Raw genomic sequence first — 17,905 nt, forward strand, 5'->3', positions numbered from 1 at the left:
AAAAAAAAACCACCCCACCTGCCCCTTTTGTATAAGCCAACAACCACTCAGCATGTCTCATCCCATAAATACAACAAATACCAAACAAGTGGAGTGAATCCAACCCAAGGTAAGTAAAACGAGGTGTGTAGCAAGGTGGGGCGTCGAAGCCGCGCTTGCAAATGATCTGCACAGCCGTACGGGATGCTAAAATCTCCAATTGGCAGCCACATACGTCTAGCTCCCCACCATGGCTTTGTATATTCTATTTACTTGGTTGATCAAATGCCCGGCTTGGCTATGTAGAAAAAGAGAAAAAAGCGGACTTAGAGGGAAATCCGGCTAAGGGGGGGGGAGGAAACACGTGCTTCATATTTTGTGCTTTTTTTTTTTACACAAACAGAAGCGAGTGCATAAAAAAAAGAAGAGATGTTGGCGGGGTGTACCTGGCGGGTAGGGGTGCAGATGGGATGAGCGGGTCGTTTGACACGCGAAAAAAATATGGGGGGGGGGGGTGTATGTTGGGGGGAGCCGGGAGGGGTGCGTAGGTATGGTATGTAGAAAAGTTTTGCCCAAAAAGGCATACCACCTAACGACAAGAAAAAAAAATATCCACAATGGAAAAAGATGGTGTTTTTCCTCATGATGGTGTAGTCAGGCAACACAATACCATGTGGACCCAAAGGGGAAACCAGATCCCTCTTTTTTCTCTCTTTAACTCCTTCTCTCCTCAAACTAACTAGGGGTCTAACCTCTCCACTAAAATTGTCGCCTATCGACATGCCGCATGCCGGTGTGGCTTTCGGCTAGGAGGCAGCAGCAGCGTATAGAGTTGGAGTAAACAAGACTAAGCGTCGGGGTAAGGACGGAAGAACAAAGGCGATGCTTGGGTTTCGTCGCTTGAGGCTTGTTTAGTTGCTATTTAGGTTTGACACACACGCGGAGCGATTCATGACATGTCGGCATATTTATTCGGAACCAATGATAGTGGAGTTTCTCTACGGACCAATCATGTGGTGTTCTTCGTTGAGTGTTCCAATAGAAGCCGATGGGCGGCTATTGTGGTTACCATGGACTAGAGCTGCAGCTAGGCAACAGAGTTCACAGATGCCCAAGGCTAACGGGCAGCAACTGACCAGCAAACCACGGCACATGATGAAAGTTAACTTTGATGGTTTCTTTGGGTTCATCTATCAGGAGTAAATAAGCTCGATGCTAGAGTACGCTACAAAGGTATCTGCGGACAAAAATGGTAAGGAAAGAGTAGTACAGGAGACGGGAGAGGTATAAGCGTATGTACAGACGGCACGAATGTCTTCGTGCGCAGGCGACAAACATTGCAGTAGCTGCTTTAGAAAGCCATGACAATTTGCAAAACTTTCAGACATCATCTTCGTCGATGAACAGATGGACTAGATGTTCGACTTATCCACGTCATCTTCTACACGGTCTCAACATAGTTGCTTTAAAGAGTCAGCAAAAATACGAGGTAGTAGCGAGCAAAGTCAAGACGTACCTTGGGAAGATGCCTTCCCTACTTCCTATGCGACCGGTCCACCAATCGGTTTCGTTGTCGGTGCGCTTGATAATAGTGATGATATCGCCCTTTTTGAAGCCGAGATCGCCCGGTTGATCAGCGTCAAAGGTGAATTTTGCTATGGCCTGGTCGGACTGCAAGCTCGCCTTCTTCTGTCCAGTGGTCTGGCCAAAGACTGGCTTCGGGGCCGAGGGTCGTCCAGGCTTGCGATCACTGTACGAATAGTAGTCATCGCCAAATGTCGAGGCGCGGTTCCGTGAGTCGATACGATCAAAGGTCTCGGTAGGGTTAGCGCGGGTGGAATATGAGCGGTTGAGACCGCCAGGTGCGGATGATGGCTGTCGGTCGTAGACATCGTCTGCCCAAGAAGAGGATTGCTGGTGGTCCCTGTACTGGTAGTCGTTATGGTGTGAGCCCATTGAGCCAGTGCGATCTCGTCGTACACCTTCACCCATGGCAGAGCCGTGGCGGCCCTGCCAAACCACATTGTCGTGTGCATCATCATAGACAGGAATATCGTTGTACATGGCATCATTTGTGACGCTCTGCGCTCCTCCTACACCAGAAAACACTCTGGAGTTGAGGACGCGCAAGAGCGGCTCAGCAGCTGGTGGCGGAGGGACTTGGCCGCTCAGGATTTCCCTGGCAGTCCACCGGCGTCCGTAAAGCTTCTCATTGGCATCTCTGCGCTCGATTATACCACTGCCCTCAAGACTAACTCCCGCAAACAAGCCTTTTGTCTTGCTGTAGCTGAAAATGCCCGCCACGCTCTTCAAGCTGGCTGCGCCGGCTGCTTCGGCATTGCGACCGACCGGACCTGCGGCAATGGAGACATTGCCTCCCAGTGTTAGCGAACCAGCCTGAGCAAATGTTCGCACGGCAGAGGCATCGTTGAGGATGAAGACGAAGTCAGTGAGCTCAAAGCCGATCTGTCCGCCAAAGCCGCCTCCAATAGTGCCGATAGCTGTAGGCGCCGACCATGATCCGTCGGCGAGACGTGCGACGACGACGCCGGAACCAAATCGCGCAGTGCCGAGAAAGCCAGCCTTGAAAACGGTGAGGATGGCGAGGCCCTACAGAGCATGTTCAGTCAGTACAAGGTGTTGTGCAGCCCAAGCGCCCAAGCGCATCGCATAGCGAAGGGGAAACTAGTAGAGTACTCTACCTTTGCGTTTGCAAGTACGTTTGGCGGGATGATCTTGTCGGGCCCGAAAGCCTGTCGCGGGTCGACAAAGGAGGCCAGGATCTTTCCCGTCTTGCGACATTCGCCTGGAGAGAAGATTGTATCAGCGACGTCACTAGCCGAAACAGCAACAGAGCCCATGACTTACTGGCCATGGACGACGGCAGCGGGTTGTTGAGACTAAAGCCCATGGCGGCGGTAGTGTGCTCTCTGCGGAGCGGCAGGCAGGAAAAGAGGCGCTGCTAGGGGTGGATGTAGGGTATGTGTGGAAGAGTGAAAGAGAGCGTGCAGTGCATGCGGTGCTGGAGCGGGCGGCAGGAACATGGCGGGTCAGCGCGGGGGACCATGTCATAGTGTGGCTGAGTCGCCCTCGTCCGATCCGACATCCGACGCGTCCTCTGCCTTTGCTTGGCCTTCGTCCAATCCACCCAACCACCTGAACACTGCGCACAACCAAAAGTCACACGTTTGTATACAGCAAGATGCGCGACGCGCCTCGCCTTAGTCATGCATCCAGTTGTTACCTCGTGGCACCCTGACCTTCATCTCTACTACGCTACCCGTCGATCGACGACGGAGGATCGCCTTCCGGTAGCATCGCGCGACTATGTCCTCACCCCTACCACCAAGCAGCCCGCCGACCAGTGCCCGAAATAGTACTATCATGTAGTTGTGCTGTGTAGACCTTCCAGCCTGTTCTTATCTACATCTCTCCTGGACTTCAAGAAAACCAACTGTGATCCATTGATTTTGAACAACCACTAAGAATTACCACCACTGTCCGTCAGATTCGGCATTCAGTCAGTAGACACAAATGACAGCCGGTCGTTGGGAAAACGCTCCGAGTGCGACTATGAAGCGCCCCTCAACAAGGGCTTCCCGCCCCTATTGCGCGTAAATGTTCCTAGTGGTCCCTTGCAGCCCGACCCGCACGCCACACTTCACTAGTATCATCAACTCGCCATGCCATCCTGTTCACTAACCATGTCCATTGCCGCACTAACATGGCGCCGCACCAGCGTAGAAGACTGTTACTTGGAAATTGACTTTTGGCTACTGCTAGTGTTTTCGCTCTCCACCTAGACTATGTATATGGCTGGTCACTGTCACCATGGCCTGGTTTCGACCCGGACATCATCTTTCTCAGCCAACATTCTTTACCTCTCTCTGGCGGAACAGCTACCATCGTCACCATGGAACTGTTGGAAATGCTTGTCAAGTGCCTGGGCGCTGAGCGACCCGATCCCGGCTGTCCAGCCCTCATGCCGCCAACAGGCGAAATGCCACTCAACCCCAATGCCTCAACCATCTGGCCCTGGGGACTGCCAATCATCATCACTTGCTTCGCCCTTACCGGAATCGCCATGATGATCCGTATCTTCACCAGAGCCTACCTCACCAGACTCTTCACCTTCGATGACGCAGTCATGATTGCCGCAACAGTCACGTACTTTGCTTTCGTTTCCGTCACTTTAGACAGCATTAGTATGGGCTTTGGCAAGCATCAATGGAATGTCACAGTTGGCGAGGGTATGCGTGCTCTACGCCGCGCCTACTGGGTCCAAATCGTCTACTGCATCGCCATGTATACCACAAAGCTCGGTGTGCTTCTTCAGATCAAGTCCACCTTCAACAGCAAGTCGCGAGACTTCATGTTCTGGTCATGTTGGACTTGCATTGTCTCCTTCAGCTGCGTCTATACCGCAAGCTTGTTCACCTGGATCTTCCCCTGCAATCCCATAAAGAAGAAGTGGGATCCATTCATCCCAGGAACGTGCCTCCCTACTCATGCTGGACCGAGTCTCCTGAGCGGCATCATCAACCTAGTGACCGACGTTGCTCTTTTATTCCTTCCAATCTACGTCGTCTCACGCCTACAGATGAGCATCAAGAAGAAGTTTGCCGTTTCTGCCATCTTTGGAGCTGCGCTTCTGTAAGTCCTTTCCACCATGGGTGACGATGTAAAATTAACCATTGCACTAGCGCATGCGTTAGCAGTGCCGTCCGACTCCACTACACCATCCTGCACCTCGACAGCAAAGACAACACATACTGGCTTGCCATTCTCGCAGTCTGCGCCATCATTGAGATTTCCGCACTCCTCCTCTGCGGTGCCTTCCCTACCTTTCCTCATTTCGCAAAATGGCTTGGCTATGGCTTCAAGTGGCAGTCAACAGGATACACCGTCACAAACTCCGGAAAAGACTCTCGCTCAAATCAATCCGACACGATCAATCTGACAGATCGCCAACAAAAGAGTGTAAACGATCCAGTATAATCCTTGTCATTCGGCAGTGCCGGAAATAGAATATATACTTTATCATGATTGTTAACGGTCCGACCACGATGAACGCACGTTTCAGATATCCCACCAACTTTGCGGTCCGCTCCCCCACCCATCTTCTCGAAAGATTGAAACCTTGCGACTTCTGTTCTCCTCGGTCCAGGCGCGGAACATGCCGCCGCAATTGTAGTCCTGGACGACTTGTACTTTATTCCCAACAAGCTCGATACCTATGATTCCGCCGACACCTTCGTGGACCCCGTCCCATCGGTTGCCGGCACTTTTTTGGAGTTCACCACCGCGGCCGACCATCCATGTGGTTGCGTCGCTGAGAGATTGCGAAGAAAAGCGAGATTTGGCCGCTGTCGTTCGGGCGGCAGATGTGCGGAGGAAAGAGTCGCCATTGCCGGTCCCCGAAAGACCCACGGCATGGCGAACAGGGATAGGTTCTTTATTGTCCGGACTTGGCGTTGCTGCGGTTTGTCTTGAGGAGGACGAGCCCAGTGTTGGGAGACAGCCGCCAAGCGCACCGTACAGGTCGCCTCTGGAGAGCTTGTCTATTGGTGCCACAGCCTGCGGGACGGGCTGATACTGCATCTTTGCAGCTGGAGCATCCTCGTACCACTCTTCGGCCCAGAATCCAGCTCCTATAGTTGGTGTATCGCCAACGCGTCCATCAACCTTGTTCGTCAAACCCCCTGTAGACGTAGCAGTACATATAGTCCCATAGCAATCCACAACAACAGCACCACACGTCCCTAGCGGTAAATAATGATTCTTCTCCCATTCGCTCGTCTCACGTACCCCCATCCCTGCATCACCACTCATCTTCCCCTCCTCCTCCAACCCCCTCAAATGCTCATCCCACCTCCTCTGCGTAAAAAACCAACTCGGCTCCACAATCTCCAACCCCCAACTCCTCGCCAACCCCTCCGCAACCTCCCCACTGTAAAAACAATGATCCCCGGCACCACCACCCCCATCCGCCTGCTCCCCGCGCACAAGCAACTCCTTAGCTAGCAGAATCGGATTCCGCACCCGCCGCAACAACGTACATGCCACGCCGCGCTTCCTATACCCATCCGACACCATAACGCTAGCCTCGAGTTCATTGTTGCCTCGGCGCGTAAACACCGCTCCATGTGCGGAATTAAACAACGGGTCTTCTTCCAAGAGCGTAACCGCGTACGTCGCGACGTCGAGCGCCGTAGCACCCGGTTCCGCCAGCTTATCCGCGGCGGCATCTAGAATGCGCAACAGGGAGCTACGATACTGCTCGTAAGTCTCGCGTGGTAGGGATGCGCGAGTGATGTTTCCTGCGCCGCCGTGGATGATGATGCGCGGGTGGATGGTCCCGGTAGGTTGGGTCTGGCGCTTCTTTTCTTCCATGGTAATGTGCTTAAATTCAGTAGTTACTGGTTGGAGTTGGGGGAGTGTTGGGCCAAGCCGAAAAAGTGTCGGAGTTTTGTAGTCGGGGTTATATCGGCGGGCAAAGCGTAGGGATGCGCTTGAGTGCTGATTGGGTGGAGATAGCGCGGGGGGGAAGGGGGACGGGTTCGATTGGATCGCATGGTGGGGGTGCGCTTTGTGGCGTTTTTTTTTAAACATAGTGATGAGGGACGTCGGCTGGGATATGCTTGGTTGCGGGTTCAAAGATGCTGGCTTCCCCGCGTTAATATTGAGGTGTTTGGTTTGCCTGGCTTATCCTGGTCTGCGAATGACACGCATTGGTGCTGTTTGGTTGCACATCGTAATCTTAGGGGGTTCGAGGGGAGGTCCCGGGAGAGTGGTTTGGAGGGCTTGGAATACGATGGCGCGGCGGAAGATCGAAAAAGTAATATGGACGAAGGGGTCATTGCATACGTGGTACCTGCGTTTTTTTGTCTCCGATGAAGTGGCGCTTGAACTTGCAGCCTAGGGTGATTGAAGGGGGGTTGCGGGGTTAAGAAAAAGCAATACGAGTTCGGCGTAGTTTTGGGTTTTGGTCTCAAGCGTAGTTGTTGTAGCGTTTGCTTGGTCAGGATAGAGTAATAAGATTAATGTCACATGACATGAAAGATTAACATTGATAGTTACTAGCAAACAATCTAGTTTTCATCGCGAAATAACCCAGACCCTCCCCCTTTCAATCTAGTGTTGTTGACAATAGCCCAAGTCTAAACCTTACACTCATCGTCTCCCTACGTCGACGTATTCCCATTACCCACCCCAACACCCGCATCCGTCCCCTTCCTCTCTACAACCGGCTCCTCCTTCTCCTGCCTCACCTTTTCCACTTCCTTCGCCGGCCCCTCATACCCAATCGCCTTGAGCCACTCCGGATCGATATTCTCCAGTTGCAAATACGGACTAACATCGCTATTGGGGAACTTGGCATTGCATACCGCATACCCCATTCCCAGATGCGCCCACGGATTCTTGTGCAGGTACTCAATGTCAAAGTCCTCGTACCGCGGCGTCTCAATCAATTCTGAATAATGATTCGATGAACCGGGCCACACGGCATTGACGCGGCCAGTGTCGTTGTTCTTGTACCAAGAGCGACACTCGCCTTTCCAGACTGTATGCTTGATCCACTCCTGTGCGTGATCGTTGAACTGGTCGGTAATGTCTTGGCGAGGCACCCACGACTTGATATGGTCGCGCTGCATCTTCTTGATGATTTTCACGGTGTACTCTGCGACGCCGAGCAGCGGGCCCGTCACCGATCCGTTTTCTACGGGCCACGTAGGGCCGACGTACATGAGCCAATTAGGGATGTCTGGGCATGCGAGGCCGAGGTAGCCTTTTGGTTCGTCTTTCCATTTTTCCGCGAGGTCCACGCCGTTTTTGCCGATGATGGGGAAGCGTGGGCGGTAGGTGACGTCGAAGCCTGTTGCGCAGACTATGGTGTCGACTTCTCGCTCGATGCCGTCGGCGCCGATGACGCCTTTCTCGGTTATTTCGTTGACGGCGGTGAAGTGTACGTCGACGTTCGGTTCTTGAATGGCTTTCATGTACGGGTCGCCTGGTGTGATTCTACGGCCTGAAGATGGTATTAGCATTCATGCGACTTTGCAGGTATCCAGCGAGCAACTTACATCCCACCTCGAATTTCGGCGTAAATCCCTGCAACAATCGCTCGTCTTTGATATGCTCCTTCATTCTCTCCCGAAGCATATCCTGCGTCTGCTTCTGCAACTCGTTGCCCGTATAAAAGGTGCCCCAAAGCCCATTCACTTGATCTTCAATATCCTTGGCATGCGCCACCATCTTGCCTGGGTCCTTTCGAAACTCCTCGCGTTCTTCCTCCGAGTACTCCTTGTTCTGACCAAAGTTATTCGCAATCTGGACGAACCAAACACCCGTGCGGACGAAAATGTCCATGTGCTTAACGTGCGGTTGCATGGTGGGTACAGTCTGGATCGACGAAGCACCAGAGCCTATAATAGCCACGCGATCGTTCTTCCACTGCTCGGCCTGGTAGTCCTGCGGCCAAGCGGCTGTATGCACTATGCGTCCCTTGAAGCTATTGATACCCTTGATACCCGGCCACTTGTAGTTATTCAGAATTCCCGAGGCGTACAGCAGGAGGTCACATTCTTCTTCGAATTCTCGCTCCTCGCCTGAAGGGCTCTTCTGCCGCAGTGTGACTTTCCACTTTCCAGCCTCGTCCTGCCATTCTGCTCGCACCACTTCAGTGTTGAATGTCATGTACTTGCGTAGACCAAATACATCGCAGACTTTCTCGAGATACTTGAGAATATCTGGGGCGTAGGAAAAGAAGCGGGGCCAGTCCGGGTTCAGTGCAAAGTTGAGGGTGTACGCGTGTGAGGGGATGTCGCATGCGCATCCTACCACAAAAATTACTTTCATGTATACGAGCGTGTTCTTCGTAAAGCGTACCTGGATATCTGTTCTCGAGCCATGTACCCCCAATGCCTGGGTTCTTTTCGTAAATTACGTGTTCTACATTCTGCGTGTACTTTTGTATCTGGTATGCCAATTGTATGCCGGACAGCCCAGCGCCAACGGTCAAGACTTTCACCCTACGCGATGAGGGGTCCTATTTGCCATCAAAATTAGAGTCACAGTGCATGGAAGTGTATCGCATACTTACATTGTAGACGATGTCCGGAATGTTGTATCCGCTTGATCCCGGGGTCGAATAGTCCCATCGAGCGCCGTTGGCTACACCATTGAGATCTGGTGCCATTTCCAAAGAGTAAGTATGATCAAGCCAATTCCAGCGTGGATAGTAGGTAACTTGAGATGTCTGAAAACAATTCGTCTGTCTCTTATGTCGGGGACGTCAACAATCCGGCACGCCCGAAGCTGGATATAAATTCAAGATTTAAAACAATACCAAGCACCGGCTACGTACAACTTCCACTTCCGTGTAACCCACATTTCATTTTGATCTCGGGTATTATTTGTAATGCCCCTCATCCGATAGACATGACACCATAATCTTGGACATCTGTTAGCCGTGAGAATCCCCATACATCTTCCCCGCCTCATCATCATCAACCCGCATTCAGTTCATGCAGTGGGCCGAGTGGGTTTTCGGCGTATCAATCGAGATACATTGCGTAGGGGAAGCGTGGATCACCCAATCACGAGGTTGGTGGGTCGTGGTACTGCTTGCGGGGTTACTGCGGGGTAGTATTCTTTTCTGAGGGCGCGTAGTTTGCACGCCGAGGTTACGCTTGTGTCTGGTGCTGACCACCCACTACTGTGGTGACTAAAATGTCGAAACAGATGAGTCAGTGCGACTATGTCAGGATTGGTGGAATGGAGCTTGTTTCATCGCCATGGGGACGTTTTTTGCTTCCTCGGCATGACGATGTAGTGTGGTCTTGTCGACAGGGGCGTTGTTGTTCATGCTTTATCTAGCATATGTAGTACGAGGTGATATTTTTGGTTTACTGATATCAAAAGCGGAGTTGAATTTATAGGTTTCGCCTGTTTGTTTCTCAAATGAACGACATCTGCGATGACGTCTTGAACACCACGCGTTTCTGTTTAGAAAAGAAAATGTAATGAGACGGTCTACATATATATCTATGGGAAAACTTACCTTTATCGAAGAAAACAATGATTGATCTGCGCCTGTAACTCCAACGATCCGACCCGATATATGCGGGTCGGACTTGTCATTTCCGGCAGTATGAGCTCAGCAGGAAGCTAGGATGGTACTAAGGTTGACTAAGTTACACTACATTTCAACCAATTCACTTCCATTTAGAACTCGGACGAATACAGTAATACCGCCAAAACAAAACTCTCGGACGTGGTGAAATTGCAAAGAGGAAACATCCACATCTCTATATACTACCAACACTGTCAACTTGAAAAAATGACATCCCACACAACCACCAGACACATTGAACTCACCTCAATACGTTTTAATGCATCGTATCCACATTACTCCCCCGCTTCGGCACCATTCGCACCCTGCAAGCGAAGTATAAGACAGGGTAAGCCGATTAATAGTTCGTCCGTTTCCCCCGGTTAAACGAAAAGTTAATCATAATCTTTGCAGATAGATAAGCGCTCTTTGTTTTATGCGGGGTAAACCGGGGAGGAAAGAAGACACCTAATTCCGCAGTTTTGAAAAAAAAAGATATGTGTTCTCCTTCTAATGAAAACGAGAAACCACAAATTCTAAAGATCTATGAACGCAAAGAAGATGGGAGATTCTATGTTTAATCCCCCTCCTTTCTCTCTCCCTCAAGCAAAATCTCATGGCCATCACCTTCCCTAACACCCTGCGCAAGAACCCATCCACCCACAGCCACAAGCCCCATACACCACCACGCTAACCCAATCACCCCCCTTTCAAGCCCCTTTCCAAACAACCAACTGAAGAAAACGGGACCAAACGTGCGCGTAAGACTCGACACCGACTGCCCAATTCCATGCACCGTCCCCAGCACCGAGGGATGGGGACTCGCATTATTAATCAAAATGGCCGTGCACGGCAATGCAAACGTGCGTGCTAGCACTTGAATCGACAATGCCGCCGTAATGGCGATCCAAATCCATGGTCCGGAGACACCGAGGGGCGGCGGCGTCCAGCTGGGCACGAGGCTCAAGAAGGGCGTGACAAAGTACATTAGAGGGAAGAAGGCGGTGAAGACGCGGAAGGAGTTTGTTGTACCGAGTCTGTGGGCGATTTTCGGGTAGACGAAGAGTTGAAGGGGGAGGCCGATTACGCCAATTATGGCGAGGGCAAGGCCGATACGCGAAGGGGGCATGCCGAGGCCGCCGGTGAAGAAGAGGCCGTGGGGTTTGAACGATGGGGGGTATGGATGCTCGGGGTCGAAGCGTGGGGTGGAGAGGTGGAGGGTCCAGAGGCCGTTGAAGGTGCTTACGTGCATGGAGAGAGCGCCGTGGGCAAGCATTGTCATGATGAGGTTGGGGGTCCAGATGCGGCGGAAGGGAAGTTGTTGGCGAACCTGCTTGTTTGGTTTATCGATTTGATGAAGAGTAGGCGATGTGGGTGTTTGCTGTAACTCCAGGTCATGGCTAGGAATCATGCTATAGCCTCGTTCAGAGGCGATGTCCTGGCAGAAGATCGTCCGGCGTATCCAGCGTCCCATTCGAAGGCCGAAATCAGGACGGTCTCTGCAGAGCTCACCGGTTTCCTCTAGGAAGAACAAAACTGCTAGTGACGACAAACATAAAAACATGGCGCTGACAAGATTAGGTAGCGCATACGGATACCGCATCATCCATTGCACACCATTTTTTCCACCAAACGTAGAGTCTGGTCCGAACAACGACGGATAGTTGGCAACAGGATCTGCGAGTATACCACCTACTCACGTTAGCAGTGCCACAAAACCCCATTCGCACTTCACCTACCCAGCACCGGTCCGATCAACACTCCAACATTAAACGTCATCGGCATGAGCAAAAACGCCCTACTCTGAAACTTCTTCTCCTTGATAATCTCACTAATCATGGTCCTCATGACGCCAATATTCCCATTCACGATCCCTCCCAGACTCCGGAAGAAGACAGCCATGGCGAAATTATGCGAAAATCCAAAGCCGATGGTGCTCAGCATGGTGCCTACCAGACCAAGATAAATGACGCGCTTGCGACCGCCGTACTCGGAGTCGGAAAAGCGGCCCCATAGCATTGCAGTCAAAAACTGAGTTGCGGGAAACGTTGCGCCGATGATTCCTGCTTGGTACGAGAGCGTTGACTCCGAGAGAGAAGGATCAAAAGATTGCAGTTGGTAGTAGAGGTATGCACCCAGTGATGTTTGCGTCAAGGGCTCGGAAAGTCGTGCCAGCACCAATACTAGAAGCTGATCTTTGCGCGGTAGTGCACTCCATGATACGGGCCTGTTCGCTGATTCGGTTTTCCCAGTCTCGCTGCCATCCTCAGTGGCTGTGTCGGTAACGTTGGTGTTGATAGAAAGGTCGCGTGACCTATTTCTTCGGCTGCTAGAAAAACCTCCGACGCCGTCTGCGCTATGCTCTATCGACCGCGATGTATTCCTAGTGTCTGCTGCTGAGCGGGCAGTTTCCGAGTTGTATTGTGCCTCTTGTTCGCCTGAGTCATCTCTGAAACCTGTGCGAGTGGCGCCGTAGCCAGACGCCACTCGAGAGGTGGATGCCCCATTTGCATCTTGAGCGCTCGATACCATCAGCTCAGCGGGTGTGTGCTAACAAAGGCCAAGTACAAACTGTTAGCCAAAGAGAAAAGAAAAGAAAGTCCGGCATTTGAGTGTGGATATCCGGTACCAAGATCAGGCGTCTCGGCCGCGCATAGTAGCGCGCCATTAATAATATCAACCAAGACGTTTCATTGGTGAAAATTTGACTGATAGTGGTGGGCGCTTCGAGAGCAACCTAAGGTTGCCACTCGGCCAGATATTATATCCGGGGGGGGGTCTAAGTCCGGCGTAACTATCATACAGGAAACACGCACTGAATCGCAATGTCCAAATCGGGTGAAGCCCAAGAGATGCTAAATGAACATCGAATTCACTACTGCCAGCAAAGTGATCCCTCCATTTCCACCATCGCATTACCGCAAGTGAATGCTCCAAATCCCGCTTTTCCTCCAACATCATGAACACCTAGGCAGCAAAACTCTCTCTCATCAGGTCAAACTGTACCCATTTATCCTCATGTCCCAAAATTTCGCTACTAAAGGACCCAAGCTTGTTGTATCCAGATCCAAGGCAATCAGAATGGGAACGTCAATCTCCTTCGCATCAGTATCATCATAATCAGACGGGTCCGGCATTGCAGTGTACTTGTATGCATGAGCCACATACGCCCCACGCCAGCGAAGTGGCCAAATGCCAAGCAGGAAGGAAAGACACAGGTTAAGTGGCTGGCCGCCGCCAAACAAGTTCTCATCGTGCTGAACTACGATCGTGGTCTCGTAGTCGCGCTCTGGAGTAATGCCGTAATGCGATGAGGTGTGGATGCGGGCAGATCGGACTCCAGTTAGATACTGTGATATATCGGCTGCGTCTACATTGTGCGAGCCGCGCGTGCCCGTCATGCGCAGCCAGATGAAGCGTGGATAGAATGAGTCGATGGGGGAGTAGATGGCGCGGAAGTGATTGGGACTGGAGCGCTCTTTGAAATTTTCAAAACTGCCGCAGAGTATGTCGTGCTGCATGATGTCGCGTTCTTGACAGATGGTCGAGCAGTACTTCATATTGTCGCATATCACACAAGTGATTGTAGCTTCATTGGGACAAATTCCGCAGAGAGGAGGATCTGCCGCAGTGGCGGAAGCTGGATCGGGCACTGTAGGCATGCTGTTGAATCAAGGCAAATCGTATGACGCATAGAGAATCTGTGCGTGGGTAGTAGAAACAATATAACCACGATAGTTATATGCTTGTTATACTCATCTCTACTGTACGGTTGCACGATGCCTAGTGTTCACTTTACCAGAGTGTTTTACCAATCAATATATTCAGACACATGACGAGCAAGCAAGCGGCGATAGAATGCTCCGAAACAGATACGCAGACCAGGTGAGGCAGAAGTAAGTCGCTAGAATAATTCTCTCATTTCAACATCATTGGTACGCACATCACTACAACCTCTCTTTCCCCCGTTGACTAGTCTCCTGGCTTCAGCTCTTATCCTCAGCGCTAAAATTGATACTTATACTGTTAACACAATGTCTTTCATCCTTAGGATTGCCAAATCGCTCTCCCTTGAAAATATGTCCCAGGTGACCTCCACAGTTGTTACAGACAATCTCAGTCCGCATCATGCCTAGACCAGGATCCGGCTTCTGTCCCACCGCGCCGGGTATGGCGTCCCAGAAAGCGGGCCATCCGCAACCAGAGTCGAATTTGTGGTTTGCTTTGTAGAGAGGCGCATCGCATCCGCCGCAGGTATAGACACCAGCGTCCGGGTAGTGCTTGTCGTATTTTCCCGAGCCGGGTGGCTCGGTGCCTTTCTTGCGGAGGATACGGAATTGCTCTGGGAAATGTCAGCATCATTGTCGCTGTAGTGGAAAGAGTCGGAGGCCATACCAGGCGATAACTGTGCCTGCCATTCGCCCTCGGGTTTCTGCACTGGATAGTTCGTGTTGTCGGACATGCTGCTAGAGGATCCGAAAAGAGCGCCCAAGAAGGGGATATTTGGCATCGAACGGTAGAGGACTGCGCGTTGGGGAGTGTTGTAGATGGTGCGACCGATGCCAGTTGCGGGGCTAGATCGAAGGAATGCGGTTGTTGTATTTGTTACCGTATGAATCGTGCGGAGAAATGTTGGAAAGGAAGGGAAGCGCATGTGGAAGGAGGATATGTGAGTTGTCGTGTTGGTGATTTGGGGCTGTGTTTTGTCCAACCGCGAGTTGATTACTGAGGGGTGGCGGAGAGCTTCGGCGCCACTGGGGAGCTTCGAGAGTCGCCAATTGCGTCATGAGTTTCGCGCGCCATCAACACCATCACATCACCATCTTGACAACCATTTGTCGCTCGGCTGGAAAGCATCATGAATCTATGCTTTTGAAGGACTGCGCTATCTCCAACTCGTTTGCGCGTATGCTGTTCTTGGGAGATTCTCCCAGCTCTTCGCTTCTCTTCCCCTTATGTTCATAATGGTGAAACGGGGTATTCTGTATCGAGTGGGGCTTCGGCACAATTCAACGATGCCGGTAATGTGTTGAAGCTATGGAAGGAAATTGACAAATATGTTTCTGAGATAAGAGAGAAGTTCAATGTAAACGAAGAAAAGTGCTCGAGTATTAGTGTCAGAACCTTGTTGGACAACCCCAACTCTATCACGTATCTTACCAGCACTCAAGCTCCTCCACTCTACAATAAAAGTTGATACAAACTTAGTATTCCTTCCAACTCGTCCCATTCCCTAATAACTGCCCACCACATTCTCAATCTCGATACTGGGCTGAATATATGGCTTAATCGACTTCCGAACCATAGTCCTTTGCTCAAACGCATAGGCAAAACCAATCAAACTCTCCTCACTCCACAGCTTCCCAGCGAAGGAGATTCCGAATGGGGCATTCGGAGCCGTGGCATTCAAGTCGCCGCGTGAGTTTGTAATCACCGTGGTGTTGGCAGGGTATGCACCCAGTGGGACGGTAACAACAGGACCACCAATAATGGCAGAGATACCAGATGCGACACGCGAGGGAAGCACGACAGCATCAAGGTTATAGGTCGCTAGTGCACCGAGGAGACCGCCTTCGCCGCCGAGGTAGAGGTCTTCTTGGTACGCCGCCCAGAACTGTGCATCTGTGTTGCTAAAGTTTTGGGACTGCGCAATCGAGCTGTCAAATTGGGCGGTATCCCTATTTGGGTAGGCTTCTGCAGGGAAACTTTGAGTGAATTTCCTCACATCTTCTAGGGTCGTGACGTTGTTGGGGTTGTATGTGAGTTGAGAAAGGTAGCTGGCAAGATTGGGCGAGAAATCGCCGTCGAGTACGATACCTTCGGCGTTGGATTGGAGGTACTGGTCCCATGCGGTGTAGTTTGTTCCCTCTACGATAATGGCGCCAGCAGAACGCAGAACATCAAGAGCGGCTTCAAAAGCGGCATATACTGGTGCAGTAGAGGTACCAGGTGTGCCGATGGCATTTCGTGGAACACCGATACGCTTTCCTTCCAAGGCATTCAGCCTGCAGGCAGAGACATAATCGGGAACCGTGGCGTTGGTTATATTCTTCGCCCAAGGAATTGCAGAAGTGTAATTGTCGTACTGATCGGGACCAACGATCGCCTGTAGAATATAGGCTGCATCCTTGACCGTGCGAGCCATAGGCCCAACCGTGTCCTGATGCTCTGAAATTGGAATCACAAGTGATCTGCTGGTCAGGCCAACACTGGGCTTTATGCCAACAATGTTGTTCACTTGACTCGGCGAAAGAATTGATCCATCTGTTTCAGTGCCCAATGTTCCAAATGCCAGCCCTATGCTGGCGGCGACACCGCTCCCGCTGCTGCTACCGCTAGGGTCTTGTCCCGGGAAATATGCACCGTATGTCTGACCGCCTTGAGCAGACCAACCATTCGAAGAATTAGATGATCGGTAGTTGGCCCATTGAGAAAGATTGGTTTTGCCGAGGATGATAGCACCTGCTTTGCGGAGCTTTGCAGCAACGGTAGCATCACGTGGGACTTTAGCTCCGATAAGAGACCAAGAGCCAGCCGTATTGTTCATCTCATCGGCAGTGGCAATGTTGTTCTTGATGAGCACTGGGAGGCCATGGAGGGGTCTGTCTGTGATTAGCAACCAAGAGTCCTGTAGGTCGGATTGGAGGTGACAAACCCTCTGGATTTGCCTGAAGCGCGCTCTTCATCCAACTGTTTCGCGATAGACCATGCATCTGGGTTGATTTCAACCACCATATGAAGTGTCTTGTTGACTTCAATGATTCGTCCCACATAAGCCTTGCTTCATGTCAGCACCAAGTCCGGCAATGAGACAAAGCAAGTCAATTTACGAGAACTCACCTGTACAAGATCCAAACTTGTAAACGCTCCAGCATCAAGACCAGTAATCAACTCATCTGCCGTAGCGTCCAGAAGGGAGGGGAAGCCGGATGTACCGTTATACAGCGCATACACACTCGGGAGTGGCGCAAAGGTCAGAAAGACCTTGGCCAAGAACCAAGCTGAGACCATGATGCTAGTTGCAACGACTAGAGTCTTGGAGGAGAGTTGTACTAGAGGAGATTGACGAGAGGGTGAACCTCCATGATAAGGGGCAGTCTCATGTCTGTTATTATAACCATGTGTATTATGATGACCCGAGGTCGGCTCTTGCGCGGTTCCCATGTCGGACAAGGATCAGCCTGCAAGCGCGTTTCCGGCAGGGGAGGTTCAATACTAGATGTAAGTAGCTACGTAGTTTCCATGATAAGCACATGGGAACATCACAACTTGGATTCGCCACAAGGCATCGTGGGGTTAACAGTAACGGTCTACATGCGCGTATTTCCAAATGGGTTGACAGTCGGTCACACTCTGCTCCTTTGAGCCCGCGTCGTACACTCGTATCACCTGAGCAGAGAATTTTCTCCTCATACTCTGTTTGTGATGTTGCTACGCGAGGCTAACAAGCAGCGTAGTTGGATATGCGCCGTGGACGTTATACAAATGCATGTGCGATTGCGGAAGGTGTTGGCGGCGATCGTTGTCTAACTAGGAAGGTGCTAAGGAGGGCAAACTGAGGAATCAAAAGCTTGAATGCCGCGGAAAGAGGAAGAGGCTACCGGTCGCGGGTAGTTATCGATACACTCTACCTAGTGAGCGGTTTTGGTCTGTATGTATGATGCAAGCACGGGATCTTGGGTGCGTTGTAGATGCTGCCGACCTTCCGCATGGGGGCGTTTGCATGTCGCTCACACCCATGTCTTCAGATTCGCCGCTCGGTTGAGGACGTTGCCGGTGCTACGCGTGTGGACTGCATCACTCTAGACTTCA

At 51.4% G+C, this 17,905-nt stretch overlaps 10 protein-coding genes across 10 annotated transcripts; 1 reads left to right on the forward strand and 9 right to left on the reverse strand.

The window, feature by feature from the left end:
* Positions 1-1,420: 1,420 nt before the first annotated feature.
* Positions 1,421-2,890, reverse strand: COCCADRAFT_35974 (uncharacterized protein; the record flags this gene model as incomplete). Its single annotated transcript, XM_007713163.1, has 4 exons — positions 1,421-1,442; positions 1,496-2,589; positions 2,682-2,785; positions 2,848-2,890. 4 exons carry the CDS (start codon positions 2,888-2,890, stop codon positions 1,421-1,423), a joined length of 1,263 nt encoding a protein of 420 aa, XP_007711353.1.
* A 1,002-nt stretch (positions 2,891-3,892) lies between these two features.
* On the forward strand, positions 3,893-4,977 carry COCCADRAFT_25499 (uncharacterized protein; the record flags this gene model as incomplete). The annotated part of the gene is made up of 2 exons (XM_007713153.1): positions 3,893-4,632; positions 4,683-4,977. The coding sequence occupies 2 exons, from the start codon at positions 3,893-3,895 to the stop codon at positions 4,975-4,977; spliced, it is 1,035 nt and encodes a 344-aa protein (XP_007711343.1).
* Positions 4,978-5,058: 81 nt separating this feature from the next.
* COCCADRAFT_25500 (uncharacterized protein) lies at positions 5,059-6,372 on the reverse strand (the record flags this gene model as incomplete). The annotated part of the gene is made up of 1 exon (XM_007713154.1): positions 5,059-6,372. The coding sequence occupies one exon, from the start codon at positions 6,370-6,372 to the stop codon at positions 5,059-5,061; it is 1,314 nt and encodes a 437-aa protein (XP_007711344.1).
* Positions 6,373-6,395: 23 nt separating this feature from the next.
* Positions 6,396-6,563, reverse strand: COCCADRAFT_93684 (uncharacterized protein; the record flags this gene model as incomplete). The annotated part of the gene is made up of 1 exon (XM_007713164.1): positions 6,396-6,563. A coding segment is annotated over one exon (168 nt), but the record flags the coding sequence as incomplete, so codon positions are not given.
* Positions 6,564-7,163: 600 nt separating this feature from the next.
* Positions 7,164-9,178, reverse strand: COCCADRAFT_25501 (uncharacterized protein; the record flags this gene model as incomplete). The annotated part of the gene is made up of 4 exons (XM_007713155.1): positions 7,164-8,008; positions 8,064-8,816; positions 8,869-9,028; positions 9,083-9,178. 4 exons carry the CDS (start codon positions 9,176-9,178, stop codon positions 7,164-7,166), a joined length of 1,854 nt encoding a protein of 617 aa, XP_007711345.1.
* Positions 9,179-10,670: 1,492 nt separating this feature from the next.
* Positions 10,671-12,625, reverse strand: COCCADRAFT_4254 (uncharacterized protein; the record flags this gene model as incomplete). Its single annotated transcript, XM_007713144.1, has 2 exons — positions 10,671-11,785; positions 11,833-12,625. The coding sequence occupies 2 exons, from the start codon at positions 12,623-12,625 to the stop codon at positions 10,671-10,673; spliced, it is 1,908 nt and encodes a 635-aa protein (XP_007711334.1).
* A 458-nt stretch (positions 12,626-13,083) lies between these two features.
* On the reverse strand, positions 13,084-13,653 carry COCCADRAFT_93713 (uncharacterized protein; the record flags this gene model as incomplete). Its single annotated transcript, XM_007713165.1, has 1 exon — positions 13,084-13,653. One exon carries the CDS (start codon positions 13,651-13,653, stop codon positions 13,084-13,086), a length of 570 nt encoding a protein of 189 aa, XP_007711355.1.
* Positions 13,654-14,079: 426 nt separating this feature from the next.
* On the reverse strand, positions 14,080-14,747 carry COCCADRAFT_35980 (uncharacterized protein; the record flags this gene model as incomplete). The annotated part of the gene is made up of 2 exons (XM_007713166.1): positions 14,080-14,435; positions 14,489-14,747. 2 exons carry the CDS (start codon positions 14,745-14,747, stop codon positions 14,080-14,082), a joined length of 615 nt encoding a protein of 204 aa, XP_007711356.1.
* Positions 14,748-15,326: 579 nt separating this feature from the next.
* COCCADRAFT_35981 (uncharacterized protein) lies at positions 15,327-17,104 on the reverse strand (the record flags this gene model as incomplete). Its single annotated transcript, XM_007713167.1, has 3 exons — positions 15,327-16,695; positions 16,749-16,870; positions 16,934-17,104. The coding sequence occupies 3 exons, from the start codon at positions 17,102-17,104 to the stop codon at positions 15,327-15,329; spliced, it is 1,662 nt and encodes a 553-aa protein (XP_007711357.1).
* A 603-nt stretch (positions 17,105-17,707) lies between these two features.
* On the reverse strand, positions 17,708-17,872 carry COCCADRAFT_93771 (uncharacterized protein; the record flags this gene model as incomplete). Its single annotated transcript, XM_007713168.1, has 1 exon — positions 17,708-17,872. A coding segment is annotated over one exon (165 nt), but the record flags the coding sequence as incomplete, so codon positions are not given.
* Positions 17,873-17,905: the final 33 nt, after the last annotated feature.

The sequence above is a fragment of the Bipolaris zeicola genome (genome assembly GCF_000523435.1).
Source record: "Bipolaris zeicola 26-R-13 unplaced genomic scaffold scaffold_56, whole genome shotgun sequence".
NCBI classification, from domain to species: Eukaryota; Fungi; Ascomycota; class Dothideomycetes; order Pleosporales; family Pleosporaceae; genus Bipolaris; species Bipolaris zeicola.